Here is a 25,345-nt window from a genome sequence, read left to right as displayed (position 1 = left end):
AAGTTGTAACCAACTTCAAAATGGCGCACGAAAGAGGCAACTTTGAAAATTCTGTCAAAAATTTGATAAAACTCGTCACTTGTTTCTCGGTAAATTAGTAATTGAATTCAGTCATGTTCCTTTTATACTAGTGATTATAGAATTACCAAGTTTCTTTGTTGACAGGCCATAGCAAAGCCAGTTGCAGTGAAAACGTGTCAATGATTTTAGATTTGTACACTACATGCATGCGATGCATACAATAAATACACACACTGTTACTGTACAGTCCACTGCAGTGCCAGTGTGTATGTACATGCAAATGCTGTGCGTGCACTTGCGATAGAAATCCACACACCAGGTAGATAGAGGAAGCTACTGCTGGCCACAACAAACAAGCATGAATGAAGCAGCGGCTAAAATTTACAATCCCCGATCGGAAATGACGTAGCTTGATCGCATTCAACTGAAAATCCATTTAACAGTGGTGATTCTAGAGTCCACCAATGACCTTTTTTTGGGCCGTGAACGGGGATTTGAAACTCGTTCTGAGGCAGCGAACAAAAGACCACATAGTCGCACACCACATTATTTGTTGACATCATCATGCCTCACCCTATATTTAGGTTGGTTTTGGCCAGCAGTGCCAGTGACTTATTGCTCAGCTGCTGTTATTTCGAAATACAGTAGAACCTCTCTATTACGGACACCCTCTGGCTTGGGACTGACAAGTGCTGTCCTAATAGAGAGGTGTCCTGATTAGTGAGTTCAAATTGAATGGAAACAAACAATTCAGGACCAAAACTAGTGTCCTTAATAGGAGGGTGTCCTTAATAGAGAGGTTGTCCTTAATAGAGAGGCTGTCCTTAATAGAGAGGTTGTCCTTAATAGAGAGGTGTCCGCTAAGGGAGGTTCCACTGTACTCTGCTAATATTGGGTAGAGCTTGCTAGCCAAGTGCTTCACGATAAACTTGATATATTAAGGACAGTGTTATCGAATTTGTATGCAGATGTCAGCGCAATCACTATGATAAAGACCTAATTACTGCCTCCAATTATCAGGAATATTTCAACTTTAATTTTCAACTGCATTTTGTTTAGGATAAAGATGAGAACTTCCCAATTTGTTTGAACTTTGCGTTATCCAACTTCAAGTATCATCGCTTTCTTGATGTTGACAGTCACAAGGTCACCAGAGCTATTGATGGGTAAGTTTTATGCTTTCTATTCTAACACTTTTACGGTCAACACCCCTTCATATCCGCACCACCACAAGAGAAAAACATTCAGAGGACCCTTGATGACATTACCGAAGTCCTTATATTATAACGGAAAAACTAGGTGCATGATGCTCTGGCAGGTTGAGACAGACTGGTTGTTCATTTCACTGTTGTCTACCTTTTGTGACATCTGAGTACCTTAGTTTCTTCCCTTACATCCTGGTGTCCTTCCTGCTCATAAAAGCTCGTCTTCTGTAGAGAGTGTAGGACACGCGCCTGGTTTGGCTGTGATGGCTCACATAGAACATGTATTCACTGTTGGCCAGGCCTAACATGTAGTAGATTTTACAGTGATGAGCATTTTGTTATGAATGGGTCAATTTCGATTTGATTGCCAAATTGAAGGATCAATTCCTCTTCATCAACATGCCATCACTTCTGGATATGTAGGTCCCATTGAGAACTGTTTCTCAGGATCGCTTATGTTTCTTGAAGTTGTATTTCATGCTTTTCAGGATTATTGAGAAATTCCAAGTCCATTCTCAACAACCAAAGGCAAACTCCTTCAAGAAACTTGTTGATGAATTCTTGGAGGGTCCCCTACCAAATGAAAATCCAAAGGTAAACATCCAACATGTGAAGAGATCATTGGTTTGGTTTAATACCGCCAGGAGAATGATGACTCTGGATGGCACCCTGGCCTTCCCCCATCCAACAATTCCAGGGTCCTCCCCAGGGTTTGGCCCGAGAGGGCACCTGTGGACAACCGTGTGGTGATGTGCCTACTTTCATCACGTAGACACGTTGGCGCCCTCATCCCCTCTACATTCCTTTGCCCTCTGCCACGGACATAGATTGGTCAGTCATTTGCTCAGCTCCTCCACCATTCCTACTCTAAGTGCGTACTTTTGTAATCCTCCCTAAAATTTGAACGAACCATTACGCTCAAAAATGTGATTTCTTTCAGTCGGACACCCACTATGCCCTGATTTCCCTTCTCCTCAGTTTATCAGAAGCGCCAACCAAAAAGAAATATCAGCCACTTGCCGAGAAAGATCAGGACGGTATGTATAAGCATAAGCTCTTTCGATACTGCAATAATACCGGGTCGGTAAACTGCACACTACTGGCCTGCAGTGATCCATACTGCTAAATTTCCCCCAAGTTCTATCATACAACCACAATCCCTATAAGTCTAGTCTTTGGTTGTTTACACCTGAAAAAATGAGATGGCAGCTCTGCAATCAACTCAATTGACACCTCGTCCCTTAAAGCGAACTGGAATCGCCGAGTAATTTATTCAACTTTTCGACTTTCACCGCCCGAGAAAGTCAAACTTCCAACTTCCTATTCGAGTTCAGATTTGTAGCTCCGCCCCCAGTGCCCGATCATGCGCAGTTCAATTTGTTATTATTGAGAATCATGTGAGAATCACGTGAGTCATGCGATCATTCATTCATGAATTTTCGTAGTAAATTCCATAGTAGTGACGTCACTGAATGATTGACAGCTAGGCGCCATGTTTCATTCATGCCTCGTTCTGATCACCCGATACGCGGGAAATGAAAACAAGGTCATACGAACTGGCTTGGCGGTTCCAGTTCGCTTTAATCTGGGTAATGCTCGCTATTTTACAATGAAACTTTTCCCAAGCCAAGTTGGGATCCAGGCCGCCCAGGCAATCACCGAGTGCAAGTGCAACTGCAAGCCAGTTCCAGACTTGATGCCACCCTGCTCTTACGACACAATGTCATTTCCATTGTCGTCAGCCCCACTCGGGACCAGTCGGGATGAAATTTGCATCAGCATAATCGTTCAGTCAGTTTTTGAATTTTTCAAAAAAAAAATATTTTTCGCAATTTTTGTTTCATGAATCAAGTTTGCTTACCAAATCTTCGAAAATAAAAGTCTCACAAAAATTTTGTGGTTGCAGTATAAATCTTAACTGAAAAATATAGATAGGTAATTTAAAAAAATATTTTTCTTTGCTCCCCTCCTCAAAGCGAATCCTGGTGGAAACCTTACTACATTTTACCTCTGTTTCAGTTGAGGAAGATGCGTTTGACTGGGCAGGTTATCTCCTGGAGGGGGAGAATGTACGGCAGATATATCCTGAGTCTGATTCGGTAAGTCACAGTTGCATTGTTGACATCGGTCAGTGTCAGTTACGACTTTATTCGATCATTTGCTTGTTCTGTTTACAAATACATATGTATGAAGCATTTTGGTCACTCTTGGCCTGTGCGGGGTCAATTTTGGAACAGTACCCCCCTTGGGACCTTTCCTTGGGATAAAGCAGATAGTGTCACTATTTTAGAGATGCAACAGCAAAATCATGGGTTAAAAGTACATACAGTGAGAACGAATAATTTCTTACCCAGAAATGTGTACAGTAGAACTTCTCTATTAAGGACACCCTCGGGACTAACAAATGCTGTCCTTAATAGTGAGGTGTCCTGATTAGAGAGGTCAAATTGAATGGAAACAACCGCTTTGGGACCAAAACTAGTGTCCTTAGTAGAGAGGTTGTCCTTAATATGGAGGTGGTCCTTAATAGAGAGGTGTCCGCTAAGGGAGGTTCTACTGTACTTTGTAGGGTTACCTTGAAGCATAATGGTTATTTACCAATTTTGCTGAATGCACTCAATGCGCTACTAACTGTTACCTGCTGCGCACATAAGTGCATTCGAAATGAGAATACTTTGAGTCCTTATGGGTTAAAGGGTAACTTGTGTCAAATTTCACCATATGATGTTTTAGCTGTTTTTGACAAATGACTGCGTCACTTTCTCATAAATCGGTAAGGTTTTCGAATGGAAATGCACATTTTCTAGAAATTGATGGTTTAATCCCGCCCGAACTTCGATGCCGTTTTCGTTGATGACATCACAACATGAACATTATCGCGGTCGCGGTGGTTTACATTCAGCGATTTTATATATAAATCTAATCAAAAATGGAAAATTTGAGCTTTACATTTGTGATCAACAATTAAAAACAGACGTATTTCAGCAAAGTTGTCAATCACATCCTAGTATCACTTTAAGTAGTATAGCGTTGGCTGAATTTTCTCTGATTTATCTATCGTGTCTGATTTCAGGAATATTCCGACGAGGAAGAAGAGGAAGTGCCGCGTGACTCGACGCTTCGGGAAGCCGACTCTGGGATCGCTGTCAACAATGAATTGATTAGCCGGGTCGTGCCACCGGGCGTGGATGTGACGATCGCCCTTGATGACTTTCTTGAAGACGACGACGGAAGATCGTGGCTCGCTCAGAATGTCGTCGTTCAGTATTGGAAGAGCATTCAGCGGTGTTCTACGCCAAACTTCCATCGGTCTTGTCGGCTCGGTGACGAATGGTAAGTGTTACTTTCACAACGTTGAGAGTGAAAAAAATAGGGGGTCTTCTTCTGTGTTCGGGATTTTTTAGATGAATTTTTAGTTAGTCTATTTTTTCGATAACAAAGTTGGCCGTCATGTAGCATCCTGCCACAGAGCTTTGTGGTCAGGCTGGTGTCCTTCAGCCAGTATTCCTCTCTATTCTCCATAAGGGAGCAGGTGCAGAGCCCCCAGAGCTTTATGGTCAGGCTAGTGTTCTTTGGCCAGTATTCCTCTCTATTCTTCAACAGGGAGCAGGTTCAGAGCCACAGAGCTTTGTGGTCAGGATGATGTCCTTTGGCCAGTATTCCTCTCTATTCTTCATAAGGGAGCTGGTACAGAGCCCCGGAGGTTTGTGATCAGGGTGGTGTCCTTTGGCCAGTATTCCTCTCTATTCTTCATAAGGGAGCAGGTTCAGAGCCCCAGAGGTTTGTGATCAGGGTGGTGTCCTTTGGCCAATATTCTTCTCTATTCTTCATAAGGGAGCAGGTTCAGAGCCCCAGAGTTTTGTGGTCAGGCAGATGACATTCAGCCAGTATTTCTCTCTATTCTTCATAAGGGAGCTGGTACAGAGCCCCAGAGGTTTGTGATCAGGGTGGTGTCCTTTGGCCAGTATTCCTCTCTATTCTTCATAAGGGAGCAGGTTCAGAGCCCCAGAGCTTTGTGGTCACGGTGGTGTCCTTTGGCCAGTATTCCTCTCTGTTCTTCATAAGGGAGCAGGTACAGAGCCTCAGAGCTTTGTGGTCAGGATGATGTCATTCAACCAGTATTCCTCTCTATTGTTCATAAGGGAGCAGGTACAGAGCCTCAGAGCTTTGTGGTCAGGATGATGTCATTCAGCCAATATTCCTCTCTATTCTTCATAAGGGAGCAGGTACAGAGCCTCAGAGCTTTGTGGTCAGGATGATGTCATTCAACCAGTATTCCTCTTTATTCTTCATAAGGGAGCAGGTTCAGAGCCCCAGAGCTTTGTGGTCAGGATGATGTCATTCAGCCGGTATTCCTCTCTATTCTTCATAAGGGAGCATGTTCAGAGCCCCAGAGCTTTGTGGTCAGGGTGGTGTCCTTTGGCCAGTATTCCTCTCTATTCTTCAACAGGGAGCAGGTACAGAGCCTCAGAGCTTTGTGATCAGGGTGGTGTCCTTTGGCCAGTATTCCTCTCTATTCTTCATAAGGGAGCAGGTTCAGAGCCACAGAGCTTTGTGGTCACGGTGGTGTCCTTTGGCCAGTATTCCTCTCTGTTCTTCATAAGGGAGCAGGTTCAGAGCCTCAGAGCGTTATGGTCAGGCTAGTGTCCTTTGGCCAATATTCCTCTCTATTCTTCATAAGGGAGCAGGTACAGAGCCCCAGAGCTTTGTGGTCAGGGTGGTGTCCTTTGGCCAGTATTCCTATATTCACTGATGGGGAGCAGGTCTGAAGCACATTAGCTGGAGTTTCGTCTCCAGCTTCACATTTACATCGAGGCGATTCTCGTAAGCCTAATCATGGTCAAGTTGAAACTTATGGAGCCTATTGAATATTTGGAGCACAATCGACATCTAGTTACAATTGTGCAGCAATTCTTCTTCTACGTTCAGATTTTCATAACCATTATAACCTCAAGTCGTGCGCCGCGACAAAATCAGCTGTTTGTTGCAGGTCTTTGACTGTTCCCCATAGCTTAGTCTTCAGTGACAATGGCTCCGGCCAAAATTCCTGTCTTCTTTTCATCAAGGGACAGTCCTGCAGAAAGTGCCTTGGCGTTGGGTCGTCGAGTCCACATTCGCAGGAAGCAGTTGGATGGAGCCCAAGTCTCTTCAGGTGCTGGTGGAGTTTGCAGTGCCCTGTACGGAGTCGATAGATGGAGACTTGGCCTTGTGGAGCCTATTGAATATTTGGAGCACAATCGACATCTAGTTACAATTGTGCAACAATGACTTGCCACCAGTGTCCAAGGAAAGGAATCTTTAACTGTATACCTCCTTTTTCAGGGCTGACCATGTTTCCGAAATTCATCCATTTTCTGGTTCGGCTGATCGGAGAAAAATGACAGAAGCTCAGGTCTGCCGTGAATTACTCTGGTGGGTAATGAATTCAGTCTCATTCATTAAAGGGAAGCTATCGAGAAACGCTTATAAAAATGGGGAGTTTTGAACGGCCCGGTTAAAACCTAAGGCGGGAATAAGTTTCCTTTGTTAGATATTAGCAGTTTCAAGGTCCCCTAGGTGGTTGCTGCGGTGAGCTGTTCATTTGGCTAACATTGCATAACGTTGCATAACATTACTGGCTCCAGTCAATGAACTGCGTAAGAGGTAATCTCCAATTTAGTTATTTTTACTACGTTCAGCCAGGCGAAATAAAGACTTGGGTCACGACAGGATCTCTTTAAGCTTAATCATGGGAAAATATAGGCAGCAGCTAGGCAGGCAAAGTAGGTTACACAAATCCGCCAATAGGGATCTCTCACATCTCACAGTACGTCGAAATGATTCAAGCTTGTACGAGGGATATATTTAGTGCTGAGTCTGACATGACCTGGGGCCCTTACTGTGTATATTAGTCACCTGAAGATGGCCAAATTAGCCCCTCTCCTCCTGCCTATAGTCCCCCTTTAATACTTAAAGCGACTTTTTCCTATGATTTAAATATTTCGCAAGGGTGCATCTTTGAGAGAATGTCTAAGAAAAAGTCACATACCAGACAAATTCCTAATGGAAATCAGTAAATTTATCATTTCCCACCATGTTTTTTTTGAATTGTCACTACAAGTGAACTTTCTGATCCAATTCCTCTACAACCGCATCAGTACAAACAGATTTTTGTTTCGCGACTAGACTTTTTCGAGATGTACTATTACATGTAGACTGTGTTTTGCAGTTTTCGCGGCAATTTTTATTCGCGGACATATTTCCTTGTATGATTTCGAGAAAGTGAGATATCCAGCCAGCTGTATTTCCCAGGGAAACAACCTGTGGATTACATTCTTGGAACTGAGTTTCCCTGTTCTAACAAGTAGTATGTAAATATTGAATCAAGCCAAATGAAACAAGCCAAACTAAACAAGCCAAATAAGCGTTTTAAACCTGAAAAGAAAGATCAAGTTCACATGTGATATGAATTGCAGGATTTGGTCAAGTATGTTTATGACATAAAATGTAATATTATTCACATAGTCCCTTTAAATTTGGTTCATTTCAAGTTTTGCAAGGTGCACCTTGGAACGTTTCATTTACTCGTTTATTTTGGCTTGTTTAAAACTTGAAACGAGCCAAATTAAGTGGGCCTAATCGAATAAAAGTGCATTTTCATTTCAAGTAAATATCAACCTAATGCTTGCAATCATATGACATCTAAAACCTGATCTTCAATTTCATGTTTGGAATGTTTATTTTGTTTATTTTGTTCGTTTAGTTTGGCTTGTTTCATTTTGGGTCGTTTCAACTTTTACATACTACCGCTCTATCTATCCAACGATCTCCGAACATGATATTGTGATGGGTGTATGAAAAAAAGGCAGTTCAGGCCAAGGAAATGTTTCTTCTTGTTTATTGAAATACCATACCTGTTTTAATTTCAGGATGATACTCGGTTCATCAAATCTCTACATATTCAAATTTGACGGCTCCGAATTCCACGTGAGAGAAAATATAGAAGTTTCTCACCTGACTCCAGTAAGTTACTTAGTTTCTAATTGTTTCCTGCTGTGTTCCAACCTGGAGCTGCCAGGTTGAAAGGGAGGAATCTGTATGAAACTGCCGGATATTAACCCTTTCACTGTGGGTGACGTTCGTTGCAGTTCACGCTCCTGGCTCCGTGATGTGCTGGTGACGTGCACTGCACGTCATACTCTACTAAAACGCTTCACCATATTAAAGATGGCGACAGACACTTTTTGAAAAGTTTCGATAGTACAGTAGAACCTCTCTTAGTGGACACCTCTCTATTAAGAACACTAGTTTTGGTCCCAAATTGGTTGTTTCCACTCAATTTGACCTCTCTAATCAGGACACCTCTCTATTAAGGACAACACTTGTCAGTCCCGAGGGTGTCCTTAATAGAGAGGTTCTACTGCACATGCATATACATCATATTTGTTTATCTGTTTCCACAATGTAGACATTTGTGTCAAGTATTTTTTGAGCAATTGGAAATTTTCAAATTCAATTTCAAATTTCAAACATTTAGCAAACGGTGCTTGCCTTAAATTCGAGGTGTAATCAACAATTAGACCCATTTTAATAGTGGACAAGTTACCAATTCAGGTTGATAAGAATTATAAAAAATGTTCGACTTTCTCTGGCTTAAAGTGCAATAAATTTCTGAAATGAACAATGCAAACCAACTGTGGCTGAGGACTAAAACATATCATTGATATTGGAGTTCTAAAATGTGATAACATGCTGCCACAAACTTCACCTCATTTTCAAACTTCGCTTCACTTTCAGGAAACTCTTGCCCGCTTGTTGCAAATGTTTGGCAGATATGGCAGCCTCATCCAAAAGCTCAACAGATTTTTAGAAGACGCGTTATTCACATCGCCGAGTCAAAGCCTCTGTGCAACTTACATTGCATTTGCTGGCTCACTTTATCAGTACTTTCAAGGGATGAATAAAGAAGTTGTCAAGCTCGAACAAGTTTGCGTCAGACAAGGTAGGCCTAAGAAGTTTTTGTGAATACTTGGTGCCATGGTCTGTGCTAAGACATGCCGGCAGTGAATGTCAATCCTGAAGTCTCCTCCTTTCATCGCCAACCCAATAGGGCGGGAAATCTGTCGGACGCACACTCATAAACGGGTGGCCAATGAAATTGCTCGACACAAAGTAATTGAATGACGTCCTGAACTGATTTGGCCAACCTCCCTTTATGATCTGGTTACCTTTCTTCTATACAACACGCACTGTGCATTTGGGTCAGGTCAGCATCCCTGGAACCGTTACTCATTGAACACCTGGTCTTCAATTACGATGGCCTTCAGTGCGTGTCTCGTGCGAGAGCCACGCGTGAGTGTAATGTTAGTGTTGTCTCGACATGGATGCGTGGGAAAGGAAGGGAGTGCATGGAGACTACCAAGAATTGAGGGCCGATCAGGGGAAGTTTATCGGCGGTGAAGGATGGATATACGCACAACAACGGTAGTTGGCATGTGCTAAGATCACAGGCACATGAAAATATAATAATAACAGGACTTATATAGGTCACGCCGCCTGGTGACTGGCTTGATTTACAGACTGATTAACATACCGTTTGTCTTAAAGGGACAACTAGGGCGTGTGGTTAACCTGGCCAGGAGGATAATGTGCCAACTTGACACCATGCGCCGCCACTGGTAGTACTACACTGATGCCGTTCTCTGATAACGATTGTCACCAGTGTTGGAGGGCAGTTTGGGGGTCTGGCTTGCGAATTTCGGGCAGGCCTAAGGTTATACCCCATTCTAGTGCATTGTTTATTGCAGTTCAAAGAGTTTTCATTAATCCTGTTTGGCGAATTTGCTGTCCTGCTGGAAGCTGTTTTTGTACTAAAACCCAACATATTGTCCCTTTAAACTTTGTGTGAGAGGTTTCCATTATCTATACTGTAAGAAAGTGGAACGATTTAAAATATCCGATATCGGTGACCGTTTCGGCGTCGGAGAGTTCCCAGCGGTGTTGATCCTCTTGACAAACAAGGCCCCGAGATCGCAAAAACGTAAAGGTGGAGATTTTGAATTTTCCGGGGTAAGCTGTTCATGGCTGACTTCGAAGACATCCGAATGTCTCCTCTGATGGTGAGCTCACCCCCACAACATGACGGCAAACATTGTCACTGACTCGACAAAGCATGACGACGTGTTATCGGGATGACGCTGATTGCAAGGAAGTTCACTGTAAAGGAATAGGCGCGTTACTCTTGAGTGTTCTATAGCCTGGCAATGAAAGACTGGTATTTCTTTGGGATGAAGCTCTCTCAAGGTACTGGATGGATGTTGTAGCCCTGAAGCGATGCAGAGAGCGCTGGAGTTGTGAGAGAGATGTTGACTCAGACGGCTCAGGACTGTAACGCCTAGAGAGATCTGGTGGCACAGTTGACCTAAGTTGCAGGAGTGAGTGTCTATTCGGTTTTCAAGACCCTTGCCCCGCGGCGATGCTGTCATGGTGAGTTGGGTAAGACATCGTCAGCAAAGACTACATGCCGCAGGCAATAGCTTGCATTACAGTAAAACCTCTCTATCAAGGACACCCTCGGGACTGACAAGCTGTCCTTGATAGAGGGGCGTCCGGATTAGAGAGGTGAAACTGAATGGAAACAACCAATTTGGGACCGAACCTAATGTCTGTAATAGAGAGGTTGTCCTTATAGAGAGGTTGTCCTTAATAGAGAGGTTGTCCTTAATAGAGAGGTTGTCCTTAATAGAGAGGTGTCCGCTAAGGGAGATTCCACTGTACTTCATACAGGTAAGGCTTCTGCAGTCTACCACCACATAAAATACAACCCGCAGTATGCTTGGCCTTGAGAACATTGACATCCTTGATAGAGAGTAAGGTTACTAAGAGCCCGGTATAGGAGATATGATCAACAAAAGGACCAACAACCATATCTAAACAGGCAGACAGCCTTCCCCCAAAACTCTCGAGCTCATGAAACGCAGCCCTCTCCAAGCCCGTCACCATTTTCTGTGTAAATACTGATAAATACTGTTGGCATAATGAATTGTACAGAACAGGCCACTGTAAAACATGCTGGACTATCTCATCATACATGTAGCACTCGGCAAAGAACTTGTTTGAGTTGCTTTATTAGTTCCATGAAAGCCGCACGGAATTGTGACCCGCTGATGCAGTATAAAATAAAGTTGATTGCGTGGTTGGAGTAGTTCAAAGCTTTGGTAGAAAACCGAATAAGATAATATAACGCTTCGTTTTCTGCGGTGATGGCACGTGAGGCAGGGAAGTATGTGTCTGCTAAAGCCAAAAACAGTTGGTGTGGCAAGGCAAGCATGATGAAAACAACACTGACAACGACCAACATAGTTGTGATGCCTTGAAGATCTGAAGATTTTTTAGGTTCGTCTTGCATGCTTTGTCTCTTCTTGTTGCTCAAAAGAAGCTTGAGAATGATAAAGATATTGCATATGGTAATTCCGATGAATGGTATAGCAGCGTACATTGCAATTAGTATGTAGGGCCAGTGGAGTTGGTAAAACATGTAGGATGGACTGTCCACTGGGCCTGGCTCGCACCAGGCATCAGTTTCATACATGGTCAACTCGGCTGAAATGACGCGGTGGCAATTCAGACTGAGAAGTAAGACGAAAATAACTGACGTCGCATAATACGACAATTTTTTTGTGCAAAGGAACCTCGCCTTTAGCGGGAACATGACGCATATAAATCGCTCAAGAGTTATAAGGAGAACGCACCAAGAGGAGAACATTATCGTGAATGACTCCAGCAGGGAACTGACTTTACACACAAAGTCGGAGTGACTGTTTATTTGAATGTCATACGCCTCATTCAGAAAGAAGTCCAGGCATCCGAAGTTTAGAACAGACAGGTCGCTTGCAGAGAGAACTATTAGCAAGATTTGCGTTGAAGCATTACCAATTTTGCCTCTTGCGACCACGACGATAGTTGCAATATTCAGAATAGTCCCTGCCACGATGATTATAGGAGCCACATACGCAACTATAGCATAGGCTGCGCGTGCCTCCCAGATGTCTAATCGATGTAAGGACTGCCAGTCGTAATCATGGACAAGTTTACTGGTCCTCAAAGCATACCATTCTTTTCTTGCATCCGTTACAAATGCCTGCGTCATTGCCATCACTCCAAAAGTATAACAGTGCTTCGAACCTGTTGATAGAATATCCTCGTACCTTGTGAGTGGAGTGGGAATAGATGTTGTATCCTCGCAAGGTTAAACTGCGAAAGACTCGTCGAGAGGGCGGGAATTTTGACTCCTGGTTCTTCCGGTGAAGGCATGAGCTTTAACGGCAACCCATCCAATACAGAAAAGTTATGTGCTGCTACTAAACATTCCTTTTTGATTCACCAAAATCGGACCACAAATGTTTGGCTGTTCTTCATCAAAGGGTTTGGTACACGAACAATCTTGTTTGCACCAAATCTTAAAGATGTCGGAACAACTTCGAAGTAGGCCAGCGGTTTTCCTCTCTGGAAGAATCTGTCTAACCTAAATCTGTAGGTCAGGATCACCGACAACATACCCTGTAGTTGGCCCGTCGGAGACAGTTAGTGACAACGTCAGTCTTCTTGACAAGGTATGCCGAAGTTGACAGCAAGGTATGAAGTCTTCTTCGGGTCAAGCATTCTTTTGAAACTTGTACACAGTTTCGAACTGTTGTTCTTAAAGCAATGTGTCTTGTCCACTGGTCTTGGCTGCTACTTAGGAATCATAGGCAGAAGTCACCAAGCGCCAAACTAAATATTGGTTATGCAAGGATATCCATGTCGTCATTGACTCACTGATTAATAGTGCGTACACAGCTGCATGAAAAAATGATGGATCGTAACCAGAACTGATGATTGGAGGCATGATGATGGCAGGCAGTTAACTTATTTGACGATCAGTTTTATATTTCACAAACTCCTCTAGGGCATTGTGACGATTTTTACCCGTACTATTTTTTAATGTTCTCTAAACTGCTGATGTGCAAATCCTTGCGTCAACAACCTAACCTAGAGTGGATGCGCTGGGCAAAATAACCATTAACAAATTTGGGCGTCGCTCTGCTACGCTCTCCTCTCTCAACCACCAATCTATCCACTTTTTCATTCCTTTGCCCATGACAAGTTGACTGTCGGAAATATTTTCGCGGATAAATACTTCAGATTAATATTTCCAAATGAGTTAAGTTTTTCCATTTAATGTTTTTTTCTGAGAATTATGTTTGCGACCACCTCAGGAGAGAAAAAAACAAAATGACCAATTTTGGGAGAAAATCTTAGAAAACCCTACATGCCAAATTCCCTGTGCATGTTAATGGCAAGTAAATCAGGAAATTTGTTATTTCTGCTATGTTTTTTCTTTTGTTATTGTCGTTATATGCTTGTAACTTTTCTGATCCAACTCCTCTAAGGCCGTCACACCCTAACTGATTTTTGTTTCGCAAAGCCGAAGTTTTTACTGCATTTTTTTATTCGCAAACATACTTTCTTGTACGGTAACTTCATAATTTCTTCCTCATTTCAGAGGAGACAGTTACCCTGTCACAGCTCCTACAGAAGCTAAAACCCAGGTTCCAACACCTCGACGTCTTGGACCAGGTATTTGAAGAAGGCATCTTGGCCGCCCTGGACATCGAAAGCCACGCCCAGAAAGCGTCACACCTCCTTAATGTGTTGTATGATGCGCTGATAAGCGTCGACACGTATGGGGAGGATCGATCAGACGCGGTAAGTATGAACACGTACAAACAAGGAGACAGGCCTCTGTAGCCTTGGTCGGCTTCTTCTTCCACTTCTTCAGCGATGTCAGACAATGTCACACCAAACCTGGTTCCTCTGGGCAGCATAGATCGAGGTTGCATTCTTCAGCGATGTCAGACAATGTCACACCAAACCTGGTTCCTCTGGGCAGCATAGATCGAGGTTGCATTCTTCAGCGATGTCAGACAATGTCACACCAAACCTGGTTCCCCTGGGCAGCATAGATCGAGGTTACATTCTTCAGCGATGTCAGACAATGTCACACCAAACCTGGTTCCTTTGGGCAGCATAGATCGAGGTTACATTCTTCAGCGATGTCAGACAATGTCACACCAAACCTGGTTCCTTTGGGCAGCATAGATCGAGGTTGCATTCTTAAGCGATGTCAGACAATGTCACACCAAACCTGGTTCCCCTGGGCAGCATAGATCGAGGTTACATTCTTCAGCGATGTCAGACAATGTCACACCAAACCTGGTTCCTCTGGGCAGCATAGATCGAGGTAACATTCTTCAGCGATGTTAGACATTGTCACACCAAACCTGGTTCCTCTGGGCAGCATAGATCGAGGTTACATTCTTCAGCGACGTCAGACAATGTCACACCAAACCTGGCTCCTCTGGGCAGCATAGATCGAGGTTGCATTCTTCAGCGATGTCAGACAATGTCACACCAAACCTGGTTCCTCTGGGCAGCATAGATCGAGGTTACATTCTTCAGCGATGTCAGACAATGTCACACCAAACCTGGTTCCTCTGGGCAGCATAGATCGAGGTTACATTCTTCAGCGATGTCACCCAATGTCACACCAAACCTGGTTCCTCTGGGTAGCATAGATCGAGGTTACATTCTTCAGCGATGTCAGACAATGTCACACCAAACCTGGTTCCCCTGGGCAGCATAGATCGAGGTTGCATTCTTCAGCGATGTCAGACAATGTCACACCAAACCTGGTTCCCCTGGGCAGCATAGATCGAGGTTACATTCTTCAGCGATGTCACCCAATGTCACACCAAACCTGGTTCCTCTGGGTAGCATAGATCGAGGTTACATTCTTCAGCGATGTCAGACAATGTCACACCAAACCTGGTTCCTCTGGGCAGCGTAGATCGAGGTTGCATTCTTCAGCGATGTCAGACAATGTCACACCAAACCTGGTTCCCCTGGGCAGCATAGATCGAGGTTACATTCTTCAGCGATGTCACCCAATGTCACACCAAACCTGGTTCCTCTGGGTAGCATAGATCGAAGTTGAATTATTGCCGAATATGGATGGTAGTCTGATTGTAGCAGTGATTGTGCAGCTCATCCGAGTTTTACTGGAAGGTTTTAGGATAGACTGAGATTAAGGTGTGAAGTTGGATGACTCCTTCACCACAGTTGATATCAAGACTGTGAACCCAAACTTTTAACATGTTGTTTTTTATGGAGAGGAGCCTCCGATGCGATCAGTGAGGTTATGTACACATGTGGCTACATCAACAACAGACAAAATGCCAACCCCGGGGTCTGAATTTCTGAGCCAATGTGGTGTTGCGCTAGAAAATGCAGTGATATACACACCTCACCTGTGCCAGAAGAGGACCAAGTCTTTTGGTCGGTATCCCAACTTCTCAAGTGCAATTTTACATGAAATTATTTCAGGTTTCATTGTTGTTACCTATATGGATCGAGACGAGCAAACCATACTTGGATATCATCAGTGACTGGGTCATGGTGGGGAACCTCACTGACTACCAGAAGGAGTTCAGTATTCAGAGGTGAGTGTATTGAGAGAAGCCATACTTGGGTATCGTCAGTGACTGGGTCATGGTGGGGAACCTCACTGACTACCAGAAGGAGTTTAGTATTCAGAGGTGAGTGTATTGAGAGAAGCCATACTTTGGTATCATCAGTGACTGGGTCATGGTGGGGAACCTCACTGACTACCAGAAGGAGTTCAGTATTCAAAGGTGTATTGAGAGACGTCGTATTTGGATATCAAATTCAATTGAAAATTTCAAATATTCAACGAAGGGGGTTTGCGTTTAACTTTCGACTCTTTCCAGGAATCACAAAATTAAATCAGACGAAGAAACGTTTTGGGACACTGCGTTTACTCTACATTGCACGCTCGTACCAACGACGACCAAGGACGACTCATCGCAAGCAATGCCACCTAGTGGTGATGCAGAGAACAAAAAGAGTGAAAAGCTACAAAGAGGAACGTTGGGTCGAGCAGTGGTGCCATCTTTCCTTAAGCCGGTCATGAATGAGATCATACTGACAGGGAAGTCGATGGAGCTACTTCAGGATCTCGGGAAGTTGGTGGATGTGTCCGGGTCTTCTAAGGGTAGGTTTATGTCGCTAGATTTTGGAAAAGAAACTTTTAATGCGATCTTCTCCCTGTCTTCTAGAATTTTGTTGAGACTAGCTTTGGATATCACCGTGTCTTCTTCGAATTCCTATTCCATGTGTGTTCATCATCAGTGGGTCTTATTTCTCTTAACTAATTTCAGGACAGACTTCACTTTACGACAAATTCCTGTCAGAACTGAAAACACTTCTCGGAACGAAATCAGATTCTAGTTTGAACTGTGATAGTTCTACTGATGACAGCCAGGCGGCACCACTGTTCAAGGGCACGTTGAAACATCACATGACAACGAAGACTGGCCACAACACGTTACTCGAAATCAATTTTGAAAATATTTACAATTCGTCGGGATTTCGTGCCGAACTGTTCAACACAAAGAATGAAGAAATACTAAAGTAAGCTTTCTTTTATTCTAGGTGAAGAGTTGCAGTGCAAACGAAAAAGCTCCTCGCAACTGATAAAAGCTTATAGTTCAGACACTGCCTCTTATTTGCACAGAGTGAGCAGTGAACTGGACCTGTGTTTCATAATTCTTTCCTTCTGCTGACTTGTATGTATCTTGTTCAAATTTTTCCGAAATCCTGATATTTCATACTTTAGAGCTCCAGTTTTGTTTCATTTTTCAGATTTCATGATATTTTGATACGGGAATTTTGATGATTTATGCGAGGACTTTTGTATCAGTTCTGAGATTTTTTGAGAAGTGCTGAAGCTATGAACCTCAAATGTCTACTCCATTTAAAAAAATTGTAGTTCGTGATTGAATGGAGCCAGGATAAAATTTGTGGGACGTTCCCCTTTAACATGTTTAAAATTGGTAGACAAATTCAACTGGTGAGCACAATGGCCCCTGGTCATTTCATTCAGATTGACGTGAATCTTCGAAAAACTATTTTGTAGTATTTTTTTTTTTAGAGACCTCGAGAATCTGAAATGTTCCTCCCTTGTGCCAATCCAGCTGATCCTAAAGCAGTGTCTCTACCCTCATATCACCTCAAGATATGAATACATCTCGTCACAACTGTTGCAGATTCTATGGAATGACTACCAGCTGGCCGATTATCTTGCCGCCATGAGGGTGAGTGCATGGAGCGGTGCCAGTTGGGTCCAGCGAAGGAGGGTAGTTTTATTGGTGAGGATGCAACTATGTTGTGGAGTGATAATTGTTAACCCTATGACGCCTGACCCATAAGGGAGCGTCCATTAAGTACGTACGCACGAAAATATGCACCTTGTACGCATTGCCTCATACCCCCCTCCCCCCCCCTGTACGAGCGTACGCCTATAGAACCTTGAATACCCTAGCAGACGAACAGATATAGTACGTACCTGATTTTGCTACATTGTGGCGCCACAATCGGATTGGCGTCGTATTAGCAAGTCGACTGCGCAATTTTTCTCCGACGGCGACACGCATTACCGGGAAATTAAACGGCGCTGGAAATTGCTAAAACATTGTAGTCGTGTAACATCCGAACCCAGAAGCGTATGAGTTCACACATCTTGTGAAGAACAAGTATGATTATCCAAATAAGAATAAGAAAGAGGATAAGATTATTATGATAATATTTATTTTTTATTTGTTCAAAAAATGGTTCTTGGGTTGCGTACGTACGCAAGACCATTAACCCCCCCTCCCCCCCTGTACGCACAGTGTACAGATTTCATAGACCCCCCTCCCCCCTCAGTGCGTACGTACTTAATGGATGCTCCCTAACTAGACGCCAAGGCTCTTTTCGGGTGTGACGACATGCCATAGGAAAATCTTTTTCATGCTTTTATTCCTTGGTGTATGATTATAACTCTTATTGGCAATTGAAGGAAACTGTTCAGGCTTTCAGAAAAAAAATAAGAAGTCATGATTTTGTGATCGAATTATTTTTGAAAAAGATCCAATGTACCTCCCAAGGTTTCTGAAGAATCCAGACGAAAATCAAGATTGAATTTATAAAACTGAGCAAGGCACAGGGTCAATGGCGAAACTGACGAAACAAAGGTTGTACATTTGAATTGGCACAAAATTAAAATCGGTCAGCTAACTGATTTTATTTTCTAACCCTACTCTTCTTTGTAGCATTTCTTTCTAATGGAGGCTGGCGACACGATGTACGACTTTTCCAGGGAAATATTCGAGAAGGTAATTCAAACTATTTATAGACTGCATGGTTCACAATGACCTTGAAGTGCTCTAGCAATGACCAACCCAATCTTGTACACACCTAGTTACGTAATTATTCTGCAGAGAAAGACTGTGTGTTCGGACTTTACATTGTCCCACTAGTTATTTAGACAGCGCCATGTCCATTGTCATTGCCGTAGCGTCAACAACGGTATGTTGTTGCGTAGATTTTTGTCACGTGTCGCGGTTCATCGATCAATGCAAAAAATCTCTGCCCTATGAGTATGACCGTGTATACACGGATATCTGAACAATTCCCAAATCCTGCACTCGCATATACACGATGACGCCGAAACCAGTTTCTAGTTCATCATCGACGATCTCAAATGCGATTGGGGCGCCATCTTCAGGTGGCCAATCAAACCAATAAACTTCTGGGCTTCAAGTAAAAAATCACAGACGATTTTTGGTTTGGTTTGCGTCCACAGGGGGGCGTGGGTGTTGAATCAGATTTGCAAGGATAACGTGACAGTCCAAGCCATTTTTTTCCAGCAATTTTTCCTTTAGTTCTTTCTCTTTTTGTACATATCATTGTGAATCATTTTGGACATTTTTCTTTGTATTCTATACTAGTTCTTTATCACTAGTATCAGTTTATAAGGAATAATTCAAGAAATTTTCAAGGAAATAATTTTTATTGCGATGGAACTTGCTTCTGCCAATTCTTCGGAAAGAAAATTGAAGACAAAAAATGGCAAAATTGAAAAGACTCAGAAAAATAAACAATTCATTGATAATTATAATCTATATATCACTGTAAGGTAGAGATCAAGACCTTTCTGATGGTGCCCAGCAATTAGTGATAGGGGTAGTGGGTTTTTTTTAATAAATTTCCGAAATCCTGATTTTTCCCGAAAATCAGGTAGGATCTGGAAGTTCTTGCGTCAAAATCGGCTAGGGCTGAAAGAGTTAAAGTGGTACGTCGTTCGTAATAACTGGTGGTTCAGCAAAATAGAAATGCAGTTAAACACAATGGTGTCGTGCTGTTAATATGCATACAATTTTGCTGAAACGTGGTATTTATAGTTTTTGTATCTGTCTGCACAACGTCAATGCTGACATTCATATTTAGTGCGTGCAGACGCGTTTGGAAATGTTCAAATTCAATTACAAATTTCAATTTTTTAACGAACGACGTAGTAGGCCTTTAAGTAAATATCAAACATTCCTCCAGCTTCGCCTCCACGAACCTTGGAACGACACAACATTCCTCAACTGGGCCCTTCACGGTGCGTTACAAGTTCACTTCCCGCGTGAAATCGACCGTCTTCTCGTCCATATCGAAGAGGTCCCAATAACACCGCGCACAAGCTACCCGATATATGCCCTCAACTCGCTGCGGCTCTACTACAAAGTGCCGTGGCCGGTCAGTCTCATCATCGACTCCCGATGCCAGAGAGTGTACAACCAGATCTTCACATTCGTGATGCAAATCAAGAGAGCAAAGTACAGTCTCGAGCAGCTGAGTTTTGCAGGTGAGTTCAGCGCTTGAAATTATTGTAAAGCGGAAAATATTCACGGCTCGCATTCAGCAGGCCTAATCTAGCTAACTGATCTGCGCCAGACCTATGAATAGGAAATGAGACGGTTCATTTTCACCGTCCGAGAAAATGTAAAAAGTAGACTGAATCGTTGATGTGCGAAATCCCCTTTAAGATAGATAGTTTGGGATCATGTTTTGGGTTGTGTTTTGTCTAAGATGGATAGTTTGGGATCATGTTTTGGGTTGTGTTTTGTCTAAGATGGATAGTTTGGGATCATGTTTTGGGTTGTGTTTTGTCCAAATTGGATAGTTCGGGATCATGTTTTGGGTTGTGTTTTGTCTAAGATGGATAGTTTGGGATCAAGTTTTGGGTTGTGTTTTGTCCAAGATGGATAGTTTGGGATCATGTTTTGGGTTGTGTTTTGTCCAAGATGGATAGTTTAGGATCATGTTTTGGGTTGTGTTTTGTCTAAGATGGATAGTTCGGGATCATGTTTTGGGTTGTGTTTTGTCTAAGATGGATAGTTTGGGATCATGTTTTGGGTTGTGTTTTGTCTAAGATGGATAGTTTGGGATCATGTTTTGGGTTGTGTTTTGTCCAAGATGGATAGTTTGGGATCATGTTTTGGGTTGTGTTTTGTCTAAGATGGATAGTTCGGGATCATGTTTTGGGTTGTGTTTTGTCCAAGATGGATAGTTTGGGATCATGTTTTGGGTTGTGTTTTGTCTAAGATGGATAGTTCGGGATCATGTTTTGGGTTGTGTTTTGTCCAAGATGGATAGTTTGGGATCATGTTTTGGGTTGTGTTTTGTCCAAGATGGATAGTTTGGGATCATGTTTTGGGTTGTGTTTTGTCCAAGATGGATAGTTTGGGATCATGTTTTGGGTTGTGTTTTGTCTAAGATGGATAGTTTGGGATCATGTTTTGGGTTGTGTTTTGTCTAAGATGGATAGTTTGGGATCATGCTTTGTCTTAAAATGAATTGTTTTGGGGCGTCTTTTGTCTGAAATGGATAGACTTGGGTCATGTTTTGTCCGAGACGGATAGCTTTGGGTCGTACCTTTTTAAAGATGGATAGTTTTGTGGATAAAAACGACTGCCAACTCTTTTTGTCATCCAGTTTTATAGATCCTAAGTTGGAACGCTTATAACAACAATTCGTATTGACAAAAAATCTTTTCAATATTTGTCTTCAGATCTTGAGAAAGTGGAAACATACGAACAGAAAAAAGACGTCGACGAAACGTTCTTCAGCATTTATCAGACGGAGGAAGTGTACAAATCCAGCCTCGTGCATAGGATGCATATCTTCAAGCTGAGGCTATTACATTTTGTGAACAGTCTGGAGAACTACATCATGACTAGGGTGAGGTTGGCAGACGATGATCATTAATTAAGGTTAAATGCCATTCTTTGAATTAATAATTGGAATTTGAAAATATCCAATTGCATAAATACAGGCTCTTTGGACAGATAGACATTAAAGTGCTATACATACCAAGTTTCAACGAAGTTGCCTGCATCATAGCTGCTTTACAGCATTGTGTATAACTGCAATTCTATGATCCTGGACCACCAGCAATTACGAACGACGTACCCCTTTAAGGTCTGAATCCATTACCGCGGAAAACCACGTTCCACTGGCGCTGTAGGTTATGATTCTAGAGAGGGAATTACTTACATCGAAATTGTTCCAAAACCTATAAAAACCAAGCGGTTTCCTGCATTAGCTTGCTGTTCCCTCTGTAGCGAAAAAATGAAGCTATAATCTGCTTTGCAATTACGAACTTTCAAGGTAGGGTTTTACAAACATTGGGTGATATGAATAAAGGCTAGCAAATGCTTTTACTTCAATTTTGTACAGAAAGGCCAAGTGTAAATGTACGTGGAGTTTTAGATAAAAGCATTTACTACTCTTTATTCATATCACTCATTGTCTCGCTCATATTTTATTTCAAACTTCCTCATTTCCAGATTTTGCACAGCACGGGCCTAGAGTTCCAGCGAGAGATCCGAGAGGCTAAAGATCTAGATCAAGTTCTTCAAGCTCATAACAGCTATGTCAACAAAATCTTCGAGATGTGTCTGCTACCCAAGAGGGTCCAGCATCTGAAAGATGCAATTATGAAGGTAGGATCATTGTCTTTTTTTATCATGCCTGTTGGACCATTTTTAGACCATGGGCCAAATAAGTTTTCATTCGTGACACCATTTTGAGGGCAAAGTCGAAATGCTCTTCATAATAGATTAGGCGATAACATCGTATTACAGTTTTCTTTTGAGGGCCTTGGGTCGTTATCATGAATACAATGTTTTTATTTTCGAAAGGTGCTGAGTCTGTCCTTGACCTTTCAAGCCAAGTGGGATGCCGGGGTCGTGTCCTTGACCTTGAAAGAGCTTTCTGACATGGAGAAAAACTTCTCAAAGTGTATCCATTTCCTGGCATCGTTTCTCGTGAACGTCTCGAAGAGAGGGACATTTCCTCATCGTAAGTGCACCTGTATAGCTCATTACGACAAATCTGCGCTTAAGAATCTTTCAGCAATTTGCGATCTCTTCATTTTGAAGTTCTAATTTCTTTAGGATTTCAAGTTCTAGCCAAAATGGTGGTATCTATGGTAAACATTGACACTTATCTGTCAGTTTCTTTCCTTACCTTCTATGCGGTGTTCTAATTCCAGCACAATTTTTTTTATTTCAGTGGATTCGCTTGCTTCTGCCGTGATTGAATCAAGTGAACATTGTTAGTGATATGAAAGAGTGAGGTCTTGCCCTGTCGTGACCGAGATGTCACATCATTTTTGTCTCGAGCCGTGACATCGTTTTGACAGGTAACCTGGTGAGAAACGGCTCCGCTGATGCCCCATTTTTAGTGGCCATTTTGCTTGCCAAAATGTAACAATGGGCATCTCTAGACAGTCTCTTTATTCTCCCTTTAAAGCTGCTGGACAGCTTTTGTTAACAATGTAATAGCTGTTGTGTACAGTTTAACAGCTGTTGTGTACAGTTTAACAGCTGTTGTGGACAGTTTAATAGCTGTTGTGGACAGTGTAACATGTGCAGTGTAACGGCTGTTGTGTACAGTTTAATAGCTGTTGTGGACAGTTTAACAGCTGTTGTGGGCAGTGTAACGTGCAGTGTTACAGCAGTTGTGTACAGTCAAAAAGCTTTTGCATGTACTTTGTAGTAATAGGTTTTTAACAATGATGTATGTTGTGACACTTTTGATATTAAATTGAAATAAACTGCATTTTTTCAAAATAACTTGTTGAGTTCACAGTGTTTGATGACCATCCCATTGTGCCTTGCGACTTAATCATAAGTCCATTTGTTAATGATGTTCCTGCATTGTTTCCAGCTCTTGGACACTGGTAGTGGTCTCTGGACTGTCAGACAGTACCTTGATTGGTAGTTGTGACATTGTCCCTACATAGCCTGCAGTACATTGACTGGTGGTTGGTTGTGACATTGTCCTTATATCGCCTGCAGTACATTGACTGGTGGTGGGTTGTGACGTTGTCCCTACATCGCCTGCCGTACATTGACTGGTGGTTGGTTGTGACATTGTCCCTATATCACCTGCGGTACATTGACTGGTGGTTGGTTGTGACATTGTCCCTATATCGCCTGCAGTACATTGACTGGTGGTGGGTTGTGACTTTGTCTCTACATAACCTGCAGTGCATTGACTGGTGGTGGGTTGTGACATTGTCCCTACATCGCCTGCAGTACATTGACTGGTGGTGGGTTGTGACATTGTCCCTACGTAGCCTGTCATACATTGATTGGTGGTTGGTTGTGACTTTGTCCCTACGTAGCCTGCAGTACATTGACTGGTGGTAGGTTGTGACATTGTCTCTACATAACCTGCAGTACATTGACTGGTGGTGGGTTGTGACATTGTCCCTACGTAGCCTACCATACATTGATTGGTGGTGGGTTGTGACATTGTCTCTACATAGCCTACCATACATTGATTGGTGGTGGGCTGTGATATTGTCTCTATAAAGCCTGCAGTACATTGACTGGTGGTGGGTTGTGACATTGTCCCTAAATGCCTAATGTACACGGATGGGTGGGTTGGTTGCGACATTGTCCCAACATAGCCTGCTGTACGTTGAAGAACATGTACATGTTGGAAATGCGTCAGTAGTCATATATATCGTGTTTTCCTACGTCAAGCTCTATACATCCTGCCACGGACACACGATGGATTTCCGCAGGCCATGGAGTGGAAGTCCGGCACAACTGGCCGTGGGGGCATTATAGTATAGGATTGGTGTTTGCTTAGCATTCTCGCTATGAAGCCATGGAAATTAACATTGGTTTCGCCTTTTGTCTGATGGTGGATACAAGCCAGTGAGAACCAGATTTAACTTAATTAAAGTAACATTCAATTTTTGAGAAAGATTGGTCGATTCTGGGACTAATGATAAGGACAGGGAAGGTAGAGTGCTGTCATTTATGAGATCAAGCTACGTCAATAAAAGTCATTTTTAATCAAATTGTGTCGAAGTAGACTCTGGTTCTTACGCTATTATCACGACCATTGTACATGATTGTTTTCATAAACGATTTTATAAAAGAGAGTTTGCTATAACTCATCGGACACGTTCCTCATCACCAATCAGCGTGTTATTCAGCAATTCGACCAACCTGAACTGGGCTAGGGCATAGCGTCCGTTCACAGGAACAAGCATGATGTTAACTATCCGCCTTAGCTCTATGAACCCATATAGACATTAGTTTCAACTGAGCGCCAGGTGTTTTCGCCTGCGTTCCTCACCAATCAGCGTGTTATTCAGCAATTCGACCAACCTGAACTGGGCTAGGGCATGGCGTCCGTTCACAGGAACAAGCATGATGTTAACTATCCGCCTTAACTCTATGAACCCATATAGACATTGGTTTCAACTGAGTACCAGATAATTTTGCCTTTGTCCGATCATCCGATTGGATGTGATTCTGTCATGTGGCCTTCATTCACACGAAAATATATGATACTCCTATATCAAATCGTCTTCACTGTTTGAGCCAATGAACACAGGTTTCAACTGCTGACACCAGGAGCCCGTACAAAAAAGATCAGATTCACCATGGTGAATTCAGCGGTTAACACGATGAAATCAGAGTTTACCATGCTCACCATAGTGCAGTTAGATTTACTATGCTTACCATGGTGAAATATTTCACCGTCCCAATTAATTCATCATGGTAAAATGCTGTCAGTTATCATGGTGAATTGTGGATTTACCATGGTGAAAGGAAGACACATTTTCCCGAAGAGGGTTGTGCCATTGTCCGATTGGATCTGTTCCTAATCAATCAGTGTGTTATTCA

The 25,345-nt window shown here is 42.7% G+C and overlaps 1 protein-coding gene across 1 annotated transcript; it reads left to right on the top strand.

Annotated features, from left to right (window-relative positions):
• Window positions 1–18: 18 nt before the first annotated feature.
• Window positions 19–23,248, top strand: LOC135503230 (gamma-tubulin complex component 5-like). Its single transcript, XM_064796699.1, has 20 exons — window positions 19–89; window positions 1,081–1,187; window positions 1,715–1,820; window positions 2,167–2,263; window positions 3,246–3,325; window positions 4,300–4,559; window positions 6,549–6,638; window positions 8,135–8,228; window positions 9,003–9,207; window positions 13,750–13,952; window positions 15,630–15,745; window positions 16,034–16,317; window positions 16,484–16,736; window positions 17,257–17,419; window positions 18,416–18,478; window positions 19,695–19,995; window positions 21,202–21,371; window positions 21,980–22,135; window positions 22,334–22,493; window positions 22,707–23,248. The coding sequence occupies exons 1-20, from the start codon at window positions 21–23 to the stop codon at window positions 22,751–22,753; spliced, it is 3,024 nt and encodes a 1,007-aa protein (XP_064652769.1). The 5' UTR covers window positions 19–20; the 3' UTR covers window positions 22,754–23,248.
• Window positions 23,249–25,345: the final 2,097 nt, after the last annotated feature.

Source organism: Lineus longissimus, chromosome 19 (assembly GCF_910592395.1).
Source record: "Lineus longissimus chromosome 19, tnLinLong1.2, whole genome shotgun sequence".
Taxonomy (NCBI): domain Eukaryota; kingdom Metazoa; phylum Nemertea; class Pilidiophora; order Heteronemertea; family Lineidae; genus Lineus; species Lineus longissimus.
This window is presented reverse-complemented; position numbering and strand designations above follow the sequence as displayed.

What these genes read in the sequence shown, in the direction of transcription:
- LOC135503230 (XM_064796699.1), top strand. Translation starts at nt 21, where the DNA reads ATGGCGCACGAAAGAGGCAACTTTGAAAATTCTGTCAAAAATTTGATA. An exon ending in CCAGGGAAATATTCGAGAAG is followed by an intron (nt 18,479 to 19,694) that starts GTAATTCAAACT and finishes ACATTCCTCCAG; the next exon opens with CTTCGCCTCCACGAACCTTG. An exon ending in CGAGCAGCTGAGTTTTGCAG is followed by an intron (nt 19,996 to 21,201) that starts GTGAGTTCAGCG and finishes ATTTGTCTTCAG; the next exon opens with ATCTTGAGAAAGTGGAAACA.